Source organism: Pholcus phalangioides, unplaced genomic scaffold (genome assembly GCF_987345545.1).
Source record: "Pholcus phalangioides strain wild (caught in Gottingen) unplaced genomic scaffold, Ppha-v1.0 ptg000010l_1, whole genome shotgun sequence".
NCBI lineage: Eukaryota > Metazoa > Arthropoda > Arachnida > Araneae > Pholcidae > Pholcus > Pholcus phalangioides.
In genome coordinates, this window is record NW_028301603.1 from 19923324 (window position 1) to 19944144 (window position 20821).

At 35.5% G+C, this 20821-nt stretch overlaps 2 protein-coding genes across 2 annotated transcripts in view; both read left to right on the plus strand.

Annotated features, from left to right (window-relative positions):
- The window catches only part of LOC149081070 (protein dawdle-like), a 52986-nt gene extending 52172 nt beyond the window's left edge, over positions 1-814 (plus strand). The window contains exon 4 of the mRNA XM_089237844.1: positions 434-814. Within this exon, the coding sequence (XP_089093970.1) occupies positions 434-730 (297 nt within the window). The 3' untranslated portion in view covers positions 731-814. The remainder of the gene's footprint in view (positions 1-433) is intronic.
- A 1779-nt stretch (positions 815-2593) lies between these two features.
- The window catches only part of LOC149081071 (protein dawdle-like), a 39118-nt gene continuing 20890 nt past the window's right edge, over positions 2594-20821 (plus strand). The window contains exon 1 of the mRNA XM_089237306.1: positions 2594-3296. Within this exon, the coding sequence (XP_089093432.1) occupies positions 2888-3296 (409 nt within the window). The 5' untranslated portion in view covers positions 2594-2887. The remainder of the gene's footprint in view (positions 3297-20821) is intronic.

The window sequence follows — 20821 nt, forward strand, 5'->3', positions numbered from 1 at the left end:
TACAGTCTACGAACTAATAAACGATTCCCGGACGCGCTCGCAGATGCCAGGTATGCTTACAACCGCAATAGCGCTGATTTACGTCGTCCGCAGTGCGTGATTCTACACCAGCGCATGTGTTTCGCGACGTTGCTTACGTCAGATATGGTGAGCGAACCCACGAACGCATTCAGCGATCAACGGACATCCACCTTTCGTCCCCTCTGGACTCAGAGCCTGCATGCGTTTTTTGCAATTTTCACCCTCCCAACGTGGTTTGCGACACTATGTTCCATTGCACTTTTTGTTCCTCTTGATGCCTACTAACAACCCCCTCTGAGTTAGTCGGTCCATTAACATAGAACACCCTGTATATTGTCAATCATAGAATCGTTGATTTAACAATCTGTAAACCACAATGAATCATTTATTTATAATATAACTTCACTTATAGGTGAATTTCAGTGAGATCAACTGGCACAGGTGGATCATATTCCCGTACGCGTACGAAGCGAATTTCTGCAGGGGATCCTGTCTAGCCGATATATCGTCTTCGCGGTACCACTACACGACGATCCTCAGGCGTTACATCCACCAGAAGAGCGTCCCGGCCAACAACAACGTGACCGTCACCCTGTGCTGCACACCTTACATCATGCGGCCACTGACTCTTCTGTACATCGACGAGGAGAACAACTTGTTCAAGACGGCGCTGCCCAACATGATCGTCGAGAGCTGCGAATGTGCCTGACAAATAATAATTATTTTAATTATGTTCCGAAAATAGAAATGTTCCATTAAAAAGACAAAAATACACAGAATATATATTTTTTCCAAATCCTGCCTAGTTATCAATTATTCAGAGATTGCCATATTTTCATATAATTTTTTTAAATCTGCCAACGTGTGGACGATGTTCGAGATGAGGAAATGCCATGTCATCTCTAATGGTCTTCACTATTATTGTAGCCCGAAAGGGGACAAAATGCCACAAATGCCTTCTTTTTTTTTAATCCAAAAAAGGCATTTTTGTTTATTCGCCTATTTTCGAACTCTTTGGTAAAAACAAAAAAAAAATGAAGTTTTTTTTATTCTTTTTTTCAGAACTTTTTTGAAAAAAAATGCCTTTTGTTGGATTTTGGACTTTTTTTTGCAAAAATTTTTTTTAATTTATTTTATTTCATTTTTTAATTATTTATTTATTTAGATTTTGATTCGGAACCTTATTTTGATTTTTTTTGGGGGCGGTGGAGGGTTCGTTTATAAATTTTTGTGAAAATTTTGTTTTTTTAAAAATGGTATTTTAGAACCTATCTCTTTTGCAATTTTTTTTTTTTTTTTGAAGAAATTCCTTTTTTTAGATTTTTTTTTTGGACATTTTTTGCAAAAACTTTTTTTTTTAGACTTTTTTGCAAAAATGCGCCTTTCATGAATTTTTCTTTGCGACTTTCCTTTGCTTTTAACTCGTGTAAATTTTGGGACCTCATTTGAGCCTCGTGCGAACTTTAGAAGCTCGGTGTGACGTGCAGATTGTGAATTCATGAAGATTTTTGAGAGATTTTTTCAAGGGGGATGTGTGATTGACGAGCAGGTGTTTGTTATCTCAAGAAAGCGCATGTAGATTTTGGAAGCACATGGGAGTGGCATGTGAATTTTGCAATATCAGGAAAAATGAATGCAAACTCCGGAAGCTCGGAGAGACGTGCAGATTTTATAGGTTTTTTTTTTTTTTAAGAAGTACGTACGTTTTCTTTTTAGCGGAATCTCGCAACTGTGAGGAACAGATGTTTGGTAACTCGAGAAAAGTACATGTAAATTTTGGAAGTTCGTGTGAGCGGCGCCTGTGAATTCGGAAGCTTGGCGAGACGTGCGTATTGAGAGTCCGAAAATATTTTTAGGGATTTTTTTAACTCCGCGACAAGGTGGAAATCACTGAACTCCCTGTGAAACAACATAACCTCTTTAATGAAGTGGGCTTTCTTCCGATTTTCACCAGGTGAAAACTAAGAGGTATGGAGAAACTCGTGTCTCATTGAGAAATCATGCAAAATATCTGGACTTACTTTACAAAATATCAATGCCTTCAATAAGAGGCTTTCAAAGAAACAAGATATCTCGTCAATGCCGCTGAGCGGGTTGAAACTATGAACACACACTGCATCAACATTTTTCAGAAATTCCTGTTATGCAATAGTAGAATGTATATTTACGTGCTGGGTGTCATTCTGACAGCATTGACCATACGCGTCAATCGAAAAAACAATCGAATATCTGAAAAATTCTATCCTGGAATCATTCACAGATTAACTTTAGAAATTTCATCAATTTCTTTTTACCCCAAGAAGGAAGTATTAAAACATATCCTGTCATTAAAGTCATCAATTTCTTTCATTACGTAACACTGATCCATCAAACACCAAAAAAATAAGTAAATAAACTAAACACTCCACGGTGCAGATTGGTGACGTATCAAAGGATGTGAGAAATTTTCTCTCGTTACTTGCATAATATATTGCATAAGACTACAAACATAATCAAAATATATTTAGATCGAATAAGTAATGTATGCAAAAAATAACAAAAAAATATATATATCATATGTATATGAGGAGAAGAGGACAAGTCAAAAGAAACGGCTCCGACCATATTGAGGACACGCCTTTGCGTACAGCGTCACGACAGGTTCTTCACCAATCGTCATTTAGCTTTTGTCTCTTTCTTTATGTGTTTTTCTTTTCTTTTTTTGCTGTCCGAAATATTATATGAGCGATCGCTCTCATGACACGAACCCTCACATAATACCGAAACCTTTCTTGGTCGAAGAAGGCTGAGTCAATTGGTGGCCCGTTGGCGCTTTTTTTTGGAACAAGCAAACCTCTCTGGTCTGTCTCTCGAAACGATTCCAAACATGCGTCTGGTCCACTGCCGTCTACTGATCGTCGACGTACTTCTGTTCTCTTCCTATTACTATTACACATTAGCAGATACTTCATTCGATGCCGTTCCCAATCCGCAGACGGGACCGGAATCCGACGGTGAGTGTACGGATTGCGCGTTTACCGAGAGCCTGGTGTCCGTGCAGGAGTCCATAACTCCCGAAAGGTTACGGCAGATGAGACTGGAGGTCATCAAACAGCAGATACTGCAGAAGTTGAGGCTCAAAGAACCGCCGAAGGTCACCAAGTTGGTGCTGCCGGAACCGTTGGTTAGTGGTAGGGTTATCCATCAGACACTGGGGAAGGATGACGAGTTCGAAACTTTCGACGAGGATGACTTTTACGGGACTACTCAGCAGGTTATCATTGTACCAGAAAACGGTAAGTACCCGATAAATATGCATGGATATTTTTAGTCTGGTAAAATATTGCTGAATTCGGCTTATGTGTGTGTATTACATGATTGACATAACAAGTAAGTATTAACACGCTGGTGATATATTGGAATGAATTTTCATCCCCGAATCAATGGAAATGTTTATAAAATTGAGTTCGATAAACACGACTCCTCTCTAGACAGCGGTTTCCACCCTGTGGTACGCATACCGCCCGACTTTTCCAAGGGGTACGCGACTCGCCTTTCAGAGGTAAGCAAGAGTTAATGAGTGATGACAGAAAAACGAATCAGATATTGAAACACGTGCGAAAAAAAAAGCTCTTATGTAAAAATAGTTTCGGTGCAGTATTTGAAAGTGGCCGTGGAAGCTACCTAAACATTTTTTAGAGCACGCTTAAAACCCACGCATTTCTGGGGATTCAGATGAGTTTTATGCATCTCTAGTGATGCGCTTAGTTACTTCCGTTTTTTTCCACTGATGATCCGTACACATTTCTAAGGATGCGCACTCTTCCTGCGCATTTCTAAGAGTACGCACAATCCCATACATTTCCAAGGGGAAAAATGACTTCTGCATTTTTTTATTTCACTCAATACTCCCTCAAGTATGTGAGAAGTGACCACAACTCCCCCGCATTTCTAAGGGGGAGGGCACCACTTTCATATTTTACGCAAGCTTCTCTCATATATGTAGTAAGTAGGTTACTATACATTTATAGGAACACACACACACTGCGCATTCATCCCACGCATTTCTAAATGTAAGGATATCTTCTGCACTTTTTATTTCACACAAGCCTCTATGACATGTGTGGAAGGTAGGCACGCTTCCTACTCATTTCTAGGAGCACGCACAATTCCACGTATTCCGAAGGAAGAAAGAGAGGTGAACGCACTCACTTTTTTAGTTTGCGCAAGCCTCTTTCACATAGGTAGAAAGTAAGCATGCCTCTTACGCATTATTAACGGCACGTACACCCCCCCCCCACCCCTAGGCATCACCTCGCATTTCTAGGAGTATGAATACACCCTGTACGTGTCTATTTTACACCAGTCTCTTTGACAAATGTAGCGGGTAAGTAGACCGCGTACGCATTTCTAGGAGCACGCATGCCACATAGGTATCCCTCGTATTTCCCTCTCATTTATCACAAGGGGACGAATGCTTCCTGCACTTTTATAATTTACGCAATCCTCGCTCTAATATGATGCGGGGGGTAAGGTAAGCAAGCCTCCTACGCATTTCTAGGAGCTCGCACGCAAGGCACTTGAAAGCAGGAAACCCATGTACTTCTAAGGGGATGAATGTCACTGCGTTTTATAGTTTACTCAAGCTTCTCTCTAACGTATGTAGTGGGTAAGCACGCCACGAGTATACGCGGGGCCAATGGGGGCCCTGGTCCAAACAACCAACTTCAAATCATTAGCTCTTCAATCCGATGCTTCTCATTTTTTGTCGAGACATTTTCTACTGAAGTTTGAGGGGAAAAGGCCAGGAGAAGCGTTTGGGCTCTAGCAATTAGTTTAACCACTTTACGATCAAGGACGTAATATTGCGTCCAAACACCAGTGGAATAGATTCAAACAACCTCTCTGTGTTTTCTTTCTTCTCTTTTCATCATCGTGAAACTTTGTTGAATCCCTTTATGAAACAACGTTAACGTTGGTTTTTACCTCTATATATTTCTGTACTTCTATTAGTGATTTTTCCCGCATATGATGAATCCTTCTACTATTTACATGTAAGATGGAAAGAGAACAGGTAGGGTGAGGGTGAAAAGAGAAATCTACTTCGTGCCTACTCTCTTATCTACTTATTATACTGTTTCCTTTCATTTGTTTTTTCCTCTTCCTTTTCTTTTATATATTCCTTTCCTTCTCCTTCTTTTCCTTTTTTTCTAACGTGCAGCTATGTTAGGACAAGGTTACCATATTTATCGCCAATTCGCAAAATACATATCATCGAATTTCTTGCCAATAACTTGTAAGCGAAGGGGTGCAAGAGTTTTCTGACTTGGAAAGGAGATTTTCAACATATTTCGCATCTGGTTTTTAATTTTTTTGCCTACCTCCAAAAATGCTCAATTTTGGAGGACCTCAATTGTTAATGGTTATCGTTGTAACGATTTAATCGGAATGAATGAATTTCACAGGATCTATCGGTTTCGGTAAAATGTAATCCATCGGTTATTAAATCGTCTTGGCAAGTTTGATAAATTTATCACTAATTACCGGTGAATATATATAGTACCCAAACGTCGCTGGTAAACTTGATAAACATTTGAAATTTGATTCCTTTATCTGTGATTATGCATAAAACTCTAGTGCAATTAGTGAAATTTGATAAACATGAAAAGAATTCCACATGGGTCTAGTATGTTTGATAAATATTGTCGCACCCCGATATAATGTTAACAAATTTTACGGTCGTACCCCGACACAATGATACGATGCATGAATACAATTATCATGTATAGTATATATTATAGTACGATTGATTGTGTTTACCGACAACGCGACGCTTGGGTACTATGCATAATAACCGATAAAAGTGCTAAATTTAGAAAAAATTATCAAATTCACCAACGACGCTTGAGTACTATGCATAATCGACGGCAAGAGTGATAAATTTATGGAAATTTATCAAACTTATCGAAATGCTCTATGATTATGCATATGCAATCAGTTATTATGTATAATAACTGGATTTATATCTCGTTTACCGTAACATATTGACTATTCCTTCGACCTGTTCGATTATAACAGTTCTATTAACGCAAAACTCTATTATTTAACTTTTCCAAAGAAAACAAATTACAAAAAAATGTTAACATGAATGAAATATGAAGGAAAAACTATTCGGGATAAAAAGTTTTATTAAAACAAAAACTATTAATTATTAATTAATTAATAATTATTTATTTAAAATTTTAGAATACTTTTTATTGGGTTTGTAACGTTTGTAGCAGTCGGTTCAAAATTTAGGTACAACAATCGAAACTAAAAATTCCATTAATTAATTAGCAATGAAAACAAGCGTCCGCGTCCCAAAAAAGGGAACAATGGTGTATAATGTCAAAATCGATTTAATATTTACCTGGACGATGTCATTTGAACAGTTTGCGTCCGTCATCTGACGGAAAACATGAACGACCGCGGTCCCCTGATACCATCCGCGGCTCCAGGACGTCGGAGGGGGTGACTAATTGCATAGGTTCGTGGGGTTTTACGGGACAGACCAGTTCTTCCCATATCATCCGGCTTTTGGAAAGCGCCATTGCCCCTCTCGTAACTGGCTTAGACATTCGCTGTACTTTACATGTTCGTGTATACGAGAACCAGCTGTGAATATATGAGCAAGCGTGTACAGATTGTTCTCGAAGTCTTGCGGAGATTTCAAAAATGCCAAAAGCAAAAAAAAGGTAAGTTGAATGTTGCATAGCATAAAAGCATGGCTATGGAATATATATGTTACGATAACTGTGTGATAAACGGTTATCATACATACTTACCAATCGTCTTGGTAAGTTTGATGAATTTGTCCCTTTTACTGGAATATGCATAATAACCAAGTGTCGTTAGTAAATTTGATAAATACTTGAAATTTCTCCCTTTATCTGTGATTATACATTCTACCCTAGGGTAATTGGTGAATTTGATAAAAATGAAAAAAATTGCGAATGAGTCTAGTATGTGTTATATGAATATATAATCCTACCCCGATATAATGATAACAAATTTTGATATCATACTCCGATATAACGGTAATAAATTTTAATATTGTACTCCAATATAACGATAAAAAATTTTAATATCGTACTCCGATAATGAATTTCACGATCTTACAGCGATATAATGATAACTAATTTTACTATTGTACCCCCAACATTATAATACAATACATGTATAAATTATCGTGAGTAGTATATTGTAACTATTTATCATGTTTACCAACGACGCGACACTTGAGTATTAAGCATGAGCACCAGTAAAAGTGGAAAAAAAATTTGTACTCATTGAACTTACCAACGACGCTTGGGTACTATGCATAATCGCCGGTTAAAGTGATAAATTTAGGGAAATTCATCAAACTCACCAAAACGCTCGGCGATTATGCATAATAACCGGTTATTATGTATGATATAACGGGTTTATCCATTTACCGTAACATTTATATGTATAAAAACAATTTCAAAACATGGCCGCCATCGAAGTTCATAATTACTGCACGTAGTAATAATTCCCTTCCTTTTCTTTTTTACGTCATGCAAAGCTGAATGTGAGGAGAAATATATTATGTTAAATCAGAGATCAACGCACACACGCGGCCCGCCTTCCAAATGTGGCCCTCGGAGCTTATTTGCCATGGCCCGCCTACCATTTTGAGGAGATGGCTGTTTCGCTGTGAAAGTGCGATTGAATTAATGGAAATAATTGTTGAAGCCCGCTGAGAGAGCTGTACTGCTGTCACAATTTATAATTGCGAGATGTTCTTGATACATAAATTAAGAGCGGCGTCTTCACTAATTCCGGGTCCAAGCACTTTTGGGAACAGTCGATTTCATGTACTTCGGGAGGGAAAATTCAGCATCTAAAAGGCATAACATAATCACAGAATGACTGAAAAAACTCATTAATGAAAGAAATCCTTTAGGAATTATTTACAAATTTTTTCTGACCTAATTTCAAAATTACTTCTGTAATGGATTTCATGATTATCGAAAGAAATCATTTCATAATTGATGAAAAATGTAAATTTTTAATAAATGAAAACACAGTTTCATAATTAATGAAAAATGAAAATTTATAATTGATGAAAAATGAAAATACGTAATTGATGAGAAATGAATATACATAATTAATAGAAAAACAATTTCATTATTTAATGGAAAAACAGTTTCGTAATTGATAAAAAATGAAAATTCATTATTAATGAAAAAAAATTCATGATCCATGAAAAATGAAAATTTTATAGTTAATGAGAAAAATAATTTCAGAATTGCTTTCATAAATAAATTTAGACTGGATGAAAAAAAATTATTTCATAATTTGTGGAAGTAATTTTAGAATCACGTAATAAAAGAAAAGAATAAATAAAATTCGGAATTGGAGGATTCCAGAAATTTGTTTAGCCAATGGCATTTTACATGGGGTTTAATGAATTCTGCTGTTTTTTTGTAGTTTAGTAAATGTAAAGAAATTTTTCATTAAATTGAATTTCTTCCAGCCATATCGTAGAATAGTTTAACTGCGATGAATCTTCTAATTAATGGGAATATTGTGGAGTAATGGTTTAACTCGAATAATTTATTTGCCGCACTCATTAAAATGTACAGTAGTATTTTGAACTCGAAAGCACAATTGGCAATCGGGGAGATTCATTCATTCTCCTCCCACACACATTGATCTGTTTCGGAGTCGACCCTTTCCGGTGAAAAGAGAAGCCGCTGTGGTGGGTCATATTGACGGACTCGCATCGTGCGAACCCCACCGTCGCCACTGTGGCGGTCGGCTGAAGTTGATTTTCTGCGGTTCCCAACCTCGAGACGCTCGAATACGGACCGATCTCCCCGTTAAAAAGTCTCGCGAAAGACAGCAACAGTCTTACAACGAGACATTCAATTATTACACTTCACTCATAGTTTGAAAAAATTGATGGCAGATGGCAGCACAATGACAAGCATTACACCGAAACAAGCTTCACGTTAGGTTCACAACACATGAATGCACATTTCACAGCGTGGCCCAGGACTGCGACCACCTGCTAAAACCTCTTCATTGAGACAGAGCGGCGAGACATGATCTGTTCAGGAGGTAAAAAAAGAACAAATTCACACACGCACACAAATCAATGTATCTCAGTTAATCAATTTTTTTTCAGTTGCAAATTAATAATCATTAATTAATTATATTAATTGAATTTATTAATGAAATTTCCGTTTTTCGTAAACATATGAATAATTTAAGTAAATTTAGAGACATTTAATAGCAGATAAAGTGTTATTATTAAAAAGTTATTAATATTTAAACATGACTAACTAATATAATTATTAAAATTAATATAATAATAAAATTAATTATAAAATTAATTATATAATTAATTATATTAATTAATTATATAATTAATTTTATAATTAATTTTATTAATTATATTAACTTTAATAATTATATTAACTTTAATAATTATATTAGTTAGTCATGTTTAAATATTAATAACTTTTTAATAATAACACTTTATCTGCTATTAAATGTCTCTAAATTTACTTAAATTATTCATATGTTTACGAAAAACGGAAATTTCCGGGATCCCGGGGTTGAGAAAAAGTAGGTTGGGGACCATACCTATCTATCACTGACTGAAACATTCAAGCTAATATCCAGCTTGAATTTTATGAAATGCCACTTCAAATCTAAAATACGTGCAGGATGAAAGGCTCTCTTCTATTTAAAAATGCAGAAAATTTATGATAAAATAATTATGACGTGTATTCAGTGGAATAATGACCATCCTAAAATGGCCGTGATGTGACAAAAATGATCGAATGGTCATTCATTTTTAAGGTGAGTTACAGCCATTACTTTTACTTATCGTCATGGTAAAGGCATCAAGGTCTTTGTTCCATAAAGGACTTTTTTTCGCGATATCATGTAAGTACAGTGGAAGACCCTCCGAAGAACCACCTCTTAATAAAGCTAACTTTATTCTAATCGAGATACCTAAGGGTCCGGTTTTTCGAGGGTCACAGGGTGGCCCTATTATAGAGGGTTTTTTTTTTGAAGCTCCATAATATTCTTATCAAATTAGAGGAGATAGATCGTCGAGGTATATTGTGGTTTTCGTTCGTGTACATCATTGTTTCTTGACCCTTCTTTCGCCCACCGGCCCCCTTTGGACAATATTTTATTCTCGTGCCCATCTGTATTATCCAGGTGTTCCTCAATCAGAAGCGAGAGCCTATCTACTTATTGAATTGATTTCTTTCGAGCAAATTTAGATAGTGGATAAAATTTTTATAGATCAGTTTGATATCCGGGCCCCCCTGAGCTAGATTTCCGTGAGCTTTCCTCTACGTGGGAGAGGTTCTATTCATCGTAGGGCAAAGTGATGTTCTGGGGACAACCGCACTCAGCTGGAAGTAACAGTTTACACACATACTCGAAAATCATAGTACCAGATGTTGCCATGTAGCCCCCCCCCCCCCTCTTTCTATGGACATGGATGGGTCCCCGTGTGATGTTCGAATGCATTATAAAGAAACCTTACATTGAGATACGAGTAAGAAGAAAATTTTGGATTCCCTAGGGTGTATGTGACGAAGGTAGTACGTCATCATTGGCGGAGCTAATTTAGAAGTTCCAAACAAATGGCGATGTTTCTCTCTCCCCTACCCTTTTCCCATTAAATTAAAAAAATCAAACATTTCTTTCTTCACCGTGACCAATCTCTCTCTCTCTTTCTCTCTCTCGACGCTAAATTTCTCCCTTACTGGTATTAATGTAAGGTTATTTAAGATATTGCCCGGATAGGCCCACGCATTAAGATAGCCCTGGTTCTATGGGCAGTGCTGCTAGATTCTAAAAATTGCCCCCACCCCTTTTCTTTTCATATTCTTCATATTCCCCCTGCTTTATTTCTACATATTCCAATTTTTTTGGGTAGCTCTCCGAAGGCCTTTTAAGCACCTGTCACGGCTCTTCTTCCAGAATATATTCACCCGTGGCCCCTTAGAAAAACCTAGGACCGAACGAACAACATGATCCAAGGTTGGGGAACCACTGGTCTGTGCAATATATAAAGGCGCCACGGCAGACTTCGGTGCCATTTTATGTCGCTCAAATAATCCCTTAATGAGCCTGAGCCAATTCAGGTTTTCAGTCTTTTTGACCCTGAGCAATGATGGAATTAGCTAGCCCTTTAGTTAATACTGCACTGATGTTGCATATCTTCAAATGCGTGACTGATTATGATCAATAAGGTAGAATTTCATCATCATTGAAGTACACATTTCTCATGTCTCTGGCATGTTATTTAAATGACAGGTCCAAAATTCATACGTATTCATATTGTAATAGAACACTATTATAATCTGCTTTAAAGCATGTCCTAATTCCTTATAATTTGTGTTTGTTGCCCGGGTCATCTCAAAAGCATCGTGATCTTCTGGGTAAATCCTAACATAATAGATTTTCATCATTCATCTGTAATCAATTTTCGTGTAAAAAATAAATCGAAAAATTTGCAATATTGACATTCAAATATGCATAAATTTGAAATTTTTCCATGGTATGAAAAGAAATCCGCTGTAAAACAAAATGCACCAATATTGGCATCAGAGTTATGCCCATTAAATTTTAATAAATTTGAAATTTCATCCCATGTTTTTGGATTAATTAATTTGTAAAAAGTCAATGAAAATTTATTGTAGCACTGCCATCTAGCGAGCAGTAGCACCACAAAAACAGCACACACAGACACACACAAATTCACGTTTTACAAATAAATAATTGGACAAGGATTATGCGAATTTTATCCAACATATTAAAAAAAAAATCACAGGAATTTAATTCTTTTGTTGTGTAAATGGCATCTGATGGATGAAATTACTAAATTTACTAAATCATGAAAAAGCGTATCAAAAATTCAACACAAATCATAAAGTCAAATTGATGTCGTATTTTCAGTTATAAAAAAAGCTAAAAATATTGACAAAAAGTTTCACTGACGATTTTTGACTGGACTGTTGCTGTAACAGAAAAAACATTTTCTTTCAATCAACGGTATTAATTAAATTATCAAGGCTTTATTATAAGTAAATTGTTGTTCACAGAAAACGCTGTTTTTCAAAAAATGTATTATTTTATATGATCGTTCCTGAAATCAAGAAGTTGCTTGAATCAATGTCGTCCTCTTGAATATACAGTCGAATCCCGTTATAACAAATTCCAAGGGACTCAAGAAAACCACTTTGCTATAAAGGAATTTCCGATTATGCCAATTTTAATGTTCGTTTAAAAAGTTTCGTTGCGTGTGGAATTTGATTCCAATGAAAAAGTTATTTATTTTGTGTGTGTGCGCGCGCGTGCGTGTGTTTGTATGAAGTTTCGCTTAACATATTTGAAATGTAAATGTAAAATAAAATGTAATCATTTCTTTTGTACAAATAAAAATGGCGTAAGAATCGCACTCGACAGAAGTGAAACACTTGCATATAAAAAATTTGCAACTCATATTTTATTCTGTCCATCTCGGGTTTTTTAAAATGTGAAATTATGCAAGTCTAAGCATGGCTTTGACATTATCGATCAAACCCAATAAATTGGGGGGTGGGGGCGTGTCAAATATGGGAGCCTCGGAAATTATCGAAAGTTTTCATCATTTCCGAAATTACGTTTTGCATTTATTCGCAAATTTTCATCAATTCTAAAAAGCTACTTCTCTAATTGATTTTAGATTATATTATAAAAACATAAATAGTTAAATAAATAAATATATATATGTATATAGGTTATATATATTTAATAATTATAATTAAGTATATATAATATTATGTATGATCAATAATTTGTCTTTCTTTTATGGATTGTATTAAAATAATTTATTCATTGATTTTGGAGAATATAATAAACTTTAAAAAGTCCTGAAAGAACACAAATAATTTGATATTTATTAATTCCGAGGAGTAAGTTCTTAAGTTCATTTCAAAGTTATTTCTTGAATTAATTTTCAATTTTCATTAATTTTTGTTTCGTTCGTTCATATTTTGTGTGACCACAGTTTGGTGAGATTTATAGAACCTTCACACCATCCAAACTTTGTTTTTCCTGCAAACTGTACACAAGACCGGAATTCCATAGACATTTTCTTCCCCCCACTACCAACCTAACGTAATTCCGTCTACGGAACCGGTTTTTGAGTGAAAAGAAAGCATACGTTGATTCCGTTTCACTTTTTGTGATTGAAGAAAAGGGAAAGGTTACGTCATTTCCGTTTCACTTTTCCTGACGTGCATTTGAAAATTCGCACCCTCCCTAAGCAAGTTTCATTTCAGAAAATTGTGAAGCCGAGGAAACAACAAATTCCTCTGAAGCATACGCGTGCTCAAATGCGCGCAATGGTTGAATGATTTCGCAACTATAAAGCACATGCAAATTCCAAAGTCTTTTCTCATATGAGTGGACTAATAATTGGCACATTTCGGACGTGAATGACTGAATTCGAAAATGTCTTGTAAAGACAAGCTACATCCACGTTTTGAAAATTTTAAAGTCTAGTCTTTTTTCTACGTGATCCTATAATTGCTATTTGAATTTGAAATTCCAACTTATTCCGATTTTTCGAAAATGCTAAAAGAGTGCATGGAGATATGCAGTATGTTAATGTCACGCTGTTTTCATTTGCTTTTGCGTGAATTTCAGAAGTAATCTAAAATTTTCCTTTAATCAAAAGCTGTTTCCTTTCGAGGCCACCGATTTTGAAACAGAAGACATATAAAATATTTCTGAAGCGTACCACAGGCTTTCACAGATTCGATTTCTTTCACTTTCTCGAGATATTTTCCCGCTGTGTTGCACCTCTATATCACTAGCGTGTTAAATAAAATTAAGGTCCGTGAAATATGTAGGCCACGTCATACAGATGATATTACCACTTTCTAAAGTACCAGTAATGTCGTGTGTGAGCGAGCATTGCCATCCACGTGTAGAAAATCAAGACTCAATACTCCATGGAGAAGGCTAACAAGATCCAGCAGAAGAATCTCCCGAACAGTCGAGATGAACCTTGGTGCAAAGATTATGCAAGTGGCATTTCAATGCCATGCATGATCTCTGCTTATGCCATCACTCTAGGATCAAAATGGTCATCTTATTGAATGTATCGTGGTATCTACCACGGTGCTACCAGCCTGTAATTGACATAAATTTAGTCAGTTTAGCCAGTCACCATTAGCCTGTGATTGACATAAATTTCCGATTACCGACTACAGATCGAATTAAATTTTCGCATCGTTGCCCAGCCTAAGGCTGTCACGACTTGTTTTAGCAACTCTAGAATAGGATAATGTAAACGGTTTCCAGACCAGACTAGAACTGAACGTTTCCGTCGCCGCCTAGCCTTTGCAGGCTGTCTGGCGACTTACAGATGACCAGGGGTGGTATGTGAAGGAAAAAGACAAGTTTGTGCATGTGTGTAAGGTGTATAGTGTATGTATGCGTAGAGAATGAAAGAGCCAGAAGAGTATTGTTTACAAATCTTTGCGAAATGAGTGCTCGTCGAGATAAAACACAGCACAGTCGAAGGGGAAATGTCATAACGGAAGTAGCTGATGACATGCTACCCAAAAACCCCAAACATTACAAAATTTTACATAATCAAGAGGCGCCAATCAGAGATGTTTAAATCAATAAAATATTAGTTCATGCCAAAATATCTGTGCACAAGTTCATTCGGCAGTACAAATGTAGCTGTAGAACCGGCATCAGTCATATAACCATAATCAAGAACGTCAAATAAAAAGTTATAATGAAAACATGACACACGCCATCTCTGTATTGTAATCACATCAATTGCAATATCACATGAATTTGATGCATTATTTTTTTCACCCAAAAATAATAATTATTATTAACAATAGTAACCATATTGCTGACATTGCAAAAGTAAGGAGAGAATGCAACTGCTGTAAATGAATTTGTTGGTGTAAATTAATTACATAAATTATTATCCCAATTCAAAATTATATATTACTATTATTAAAATGGATATTCGAATGCAAGCGTATAAAATTTTTGATCACAATTATATAACAATAATGAGCAGTACCAGATTGAATCACGTTCAGTTTCACTTCTTCATTTACTGACAGTCGAGTAGATACAAAAATGTATTCACGTGCTAAATACATGCACAAACAAAGCTAGTCAAAAAACTACTCAATAGAGGGCGCTCATACAGTTGCATGAACAGAAATGAATACCTTAAATAATATGATATTTATTGAATAAAATTATTCCTTTGAAAAATTCAGTTCCCATTCATTATGGGACGATTTCTTTCATAAATTTCGAAAGTAAATTCTAGAGTAATTTCTCTCATCAATTCATTATATTACTTACGTCTTTCGTTAATACAGTCGAATCCCGTTTTAACGAATACCGTTATAGCGAAAATCTCGTTTTAGCGAACACTTTTCTAATCCCCCTAGATTAGTTTACATAGGCACGATGCGAAAACCTGGAATTCCTTTATAACGAAATTTCGCTACAACGAAGTGATTTCTCCGGTCACTTGGAGTTCGTTATAACGGGATTCGACTGTATTATGAATTTTTGTTTGTTTCGAATTCCAATAGTTCTGGAAAAATCCCTTTCGTTAATTTGAATTTCCGTCAAATCTGAATTTTCATCAAATCTGAATCTTCATTAATCTGGTATAACTTCTCTCATGAAAATTAATGAAAGAAATAACACCTGAATCAGTGATGATTCAAAGGAGAAAGAATAAATAATTCCTGAACTAATGATAACGTGAAGTAAAAATAATATTTGAATTTTTTCACCGAAATATTAATTTTTCTCCCCAATTTTTGGTCGGCTTGGGGGACATCGACCCCCCCCCCCTCCTTTCGAACATCTCTGACTAGAATTAATGATGTGAAGGAAAAAAGATATAATTCCAGAATTATGAATAGTTGTAAAGAAAGAAATAATTCCAGAGTATCATGAATAGTTGTAAAGAAAGAAATAATTCCAGAGTATCATGAATAGTTGTAAAGAAATAAATAATTCCAGAACACTACAATAGTGCGGAAAGGAGTAATTCCAGAACTCATGATAATTCAAATGTACAGAAAGATATGATTCCAGAACTCTAATGATAATTCGATTTCACCCTTTTCCCGGCATTTTTCCCTCATAAAAAATTTCCCATTTTCCCGTTTTTTCAGAGAAACTTACTTGAATTCTTAATCTTCATTATAGAATCAAGGATGAATTTAATTTGCATAATTACAAATCATGCTAAGAAAGAAGTGTATTCTTCGCCAAGGTATTTTTTTTATAAGCGATATTTAAGGATTTTGCGGAAAAATGACAATATTTTTCAGCAAGAATTTGCGATATCTCGTATGTATGACTCCGATTTCCCGTTTTTTTTTCCGTTCAAATATGGTCACTCTAATCAAAACGAAATGTCAAGTTCATGCTCAGTATTTGACTGTCTCTGATTGCATTTTCCGCCAAAAAGGTCAAGGAAAACGTCAACCTCGGTTATAATGACATAATTTCGTGGAACTTTAAATGTCGTTATAACCAAATTTCACTGAATGATTGAACGCAGGACTCTGCTGCCCGACTTATCCCGTTGCATCCCGGCTTCGTGGCAGAGTCTGGAACAAACCGAATTTGACAGTAAATAGTTCCTGTATGCGTACTTCTAAACAAATAACTTATTTATAACAAATATTGATGTACCCAATTTGAAAAATTATTGAAAAAAAGAAAATCGATGAGATTCCAGTGTTATGTGTGAATTGGGTGAACATATACAAGGGTCATTCATTCGGTCAAAACAGAAAATAAAGAAAGTGAATGACCTGGAAATGGTCATAATTCTTCAACGTTATGGACATTATATAATCCTCTTGCCGGAATAAAAATCTTTCCAAACAAATTACGAGCGCTGTGTGCAATTAATAGCACGATTTTGCGATAATGTGCGTAATGAACGCTCTGAAAGCGCGAAATGATGCTGAGGCTGTCGCGAAAGAGTTCATTTACAAAAAAAATATAAGGCAAGAATAAACAAGACGTTTCTGAAATCTTTTTCTGTCCTTCCACACCCCCGGTTCATCACCACCGAGGCAAAAAATATACCGTTTCACCTCTGAAGTTGGGTTTGAGTGACGTTTTAGAATGTTCTCCCGCTTCTGAATTTTCCTGCCATACCACTTACCAGAAGCATTCATTTACACTGTTTCCAAAAGTCTTTTTGGAGTTTAGGCTCCTCTTCTCGAATTTCTAGAAGAATACAGAGCGAATCGTTCTGAAATTTCAATCATATATAAACCCTGTGTTAGTATCCATCATTTCTAGTGAAAATTTAGTCACACGAGTGTATTTAGGGGACCGTCAAAAAACTAAATAAGAAAAAACAAAGTTTTGATCAACCCTGTATCAGAATGACTTGCAACTTTCGTGAGAATAGCGCGTATATTCACGAAACTAGAAATATTTTTTACTAACTAAATTTTTACAAAAAATTTGGGCATAATTTTCACGAAATTTAATGTGAAATTAAATGCAATTGCGAAATTTAATGTGACCGAAATTTCAGAACGATTCTCTCAGTATTTTTCTAAAAATTTGAAAAGATGTCTAAACTCCAAAAAGATACAGACTTTTGGAAACATTATGCATTATTCCATGATGTATGACAGCGGTCTTCAACTCATGTCCCACCGAGCTTTACGGCAACATGTGTGTAAGATTGTTTAGTGGCCCGCGAGCCTCATAAAAATGTCAAATGTGGCTCGCACTGTGTCAACGGCAGAGGCGACTTTCTACACGAATTCCAAAGGATATTTTGTTGGCTGTTTCGTTTTTTGGTGTTGCATTTTCAAATGGCAATGCAATATAATCAAAAACTTTTTTTTATATATAAAGTGCCGTAACTTGGAGTTACTTGGACCCAAAAAGTGAAAATTTTTATGTATTTATTGTCAAAGCATAGCCTTTAAAACATTAATTGTGCTGATAACCTAATTTTTACTACTTTTAGGAAATTTTTCTATAAGATTCTGTGTTTTTCTTTTCAATCGAAAATTTTAATTATATACGTATATAATAAATTATTGCAATTTGGGTTCAAGTAACCCCCGGGTTTGGTTAACTTGGGCCCAAGCTACATTTCGCACGCAACAAACAATTTAAATAGGTAATGGGCTAAAGTAGGACCTGAAATCTGGAAATAAAACACTTGGAGACATTTTATAGTTGTAAGAATGTTTATATATTTTGAGAGAAAAAATTTGAGACCAGAAATTCTCGGAATCCTGGAAGAAAAATATTGTTAAACTAGTTCATATTTATTTGATTAATTGGACACGCGAAAAAAAATTCATCACTAGAACGCACGCATTTTTTAACTGCGATCAATTCACTTTCAATAAAATTAACCATATAAATAAATCAATGAATTACCCATAGTATATTCAATAATTAATTTCAATATTTTAATGGGGACCTATCAAATATGTCATTGAATCAACTTTTTTTCGGAGCTTCATCACTCTTTAGCAATGATTAAATTATCATTATGGTGAGAGGAAAGTGTTTAAGGTCAATCGAAAATATCATCATACATTGAAAACTTGCAGATGCAAATATATGAAAATTTCGGAGCAATAATTATAAGTGGAATTGAGCATTTTCCGGTGGAAGTAATTTTGATCAGTGCTGCACTACTCCAGAAAAAAATCTTAAATTAAATCTCGATCTTAACCTTTAAATATTAGTAAAGGTCAAAACCTGGGGAAAAAGTAAATAAAGACTTGTGTTTTCTGACGTCGGGGAGAGAAATTTGAATTTTTCTCATGTTTAAATTAACGGCAGAGACTGTTTTGACAGTTATGCACGGTGGAGAGAATCTATTTTTTTTTTCCGGAAGTGTCAAGATGGCCAAAGACAACATATTTATTGGACATATAAAAGGCAAAATACTCAGAGAAACTGCGATGTCTAGTCATAAATTTCCAAAAGTATTAAGAGATTGAAGACTGTTAATTGAAATTTCATAAATGGGCCCGAGAATTATGGACTATATAGCATGCACAAGAAGGCTTCTTTCTGTTACCATTCATCAGAGAGAAAAAGACTATTATATTCACAGTTTCTACGTGGGAAAAAAATATCTGAATAATCCAGAAGAGAAATACAACTTGATTTGTACTCGTCGAATTGTGCCTAATGTGATAAAAAGAAATTGAAATTACTGCTACGCAAAACCGAAGTAAAACTTTCCCTTATACAACCGCACAGAGAAAAGCGATGTGCCGAACAGCATGGAGTTTTCTGTGATGAGTGGGATGAGGATGTTTTCTTTGATGAGAAGCAATTTAGATGGACTCGACGGTTTTTTAAGTATTATTCACCTATGCAATGACAGGGCTATACGTATTTGGGAATATAGGCATATCAAAAGACAGTTTGAGACGAATTTGTATTTTTTGAGGCACATCCCGTAACTTCTAGACAAATATTTCTCCCAACAGGACGTTGCTCCTGCACGTTTCAAAGTAAAGACAAAAATTAACGGTCGCCACTCGCCACGTGATGACCAGACATTTGAGATTGGGCACTGAGATCTTTTGCTCTATCGCCACCAGCTTCATTTCATGATTTGTAGCCATTGTAGTTTCCCCAACCCCCTTCACGTAGGGGCTGTTTGTAACAAATTTGAAATAGCAGTAAATCTGATTTAAAAAAACTGGTTTCTCCCTGTTCGCATGTTAGAAATAGAAGGGGCAGAAAAGATCGGTGTAGTAGATTTCTCTTTCTTTCTCATATATAGTCGAATCCCGTTATAACGAACCCGAAAGGATCGGAGAAATCACTTCGTTAAAGCGAAATTTCGTTATAAAGAAATTCCAGATTTTTACATTGTTCCTATGTGAGCTCATCTGGGGGAATTAGAAACGTTTTCGCGAAAACGAGATTTTCGCTATAACCGTATTCGTAAAAACAGGAATCGTTTGTGTATGATAAAGAGATATATAGTGGAACTTCGGTTAACGATCTTAGTTCGTTCCGCCAACGTGCTTGTTATCCGAATAGCTCGTTATGCGAATCAAACTTTCCCGTAGGAAATAATGGAAACTCCGATATGTAATTCGTTCCACAATTAGTCATTCACATAAAAAGGACTAACAAAAACGGAATTCAATCAATAATAAAACACATTAATAGTTATACATAATGCAATAAAATGTACGTAATATAAACAACACCATGAATAAACGTGCAAAAAAATAAGATAATGTTTACAAATTAACTTACTCTCTAATCGATGAGAGAGGGGGAGGATTATCGTTTAGGATGATTACGGACTCACTGTCACTGAAAGTTTATGCATTCGCCGGAACGCAACTCAACAACACTTTACTTTATGATCCATGTCAGTATGAAATACTCAAATATATCCAAGTAGAATACTCAAGTCCAATGTTCATCGGGGTGGGAATAAATAATTTCGCGTAAAATAAATTTTCCGGATATGCGATTTCTCATAAGAAGTGGATAGCACATTAAATATAGTTTAAATTGTTTCAGGAATATGTGAACTGCAGTTGACAATAAGAGGGGAGGGCGATTATAAAAGAATAAATATAACAATTTTCAATCTTTAACAATAACAATAATCACATTCACAAGAATAATTGACAGAAATAGCATCAAGAGGGTCTGAAGTTCAAATTTGAAGATGGCTATCAATTGCTCTGATTGAAAAAGCAGA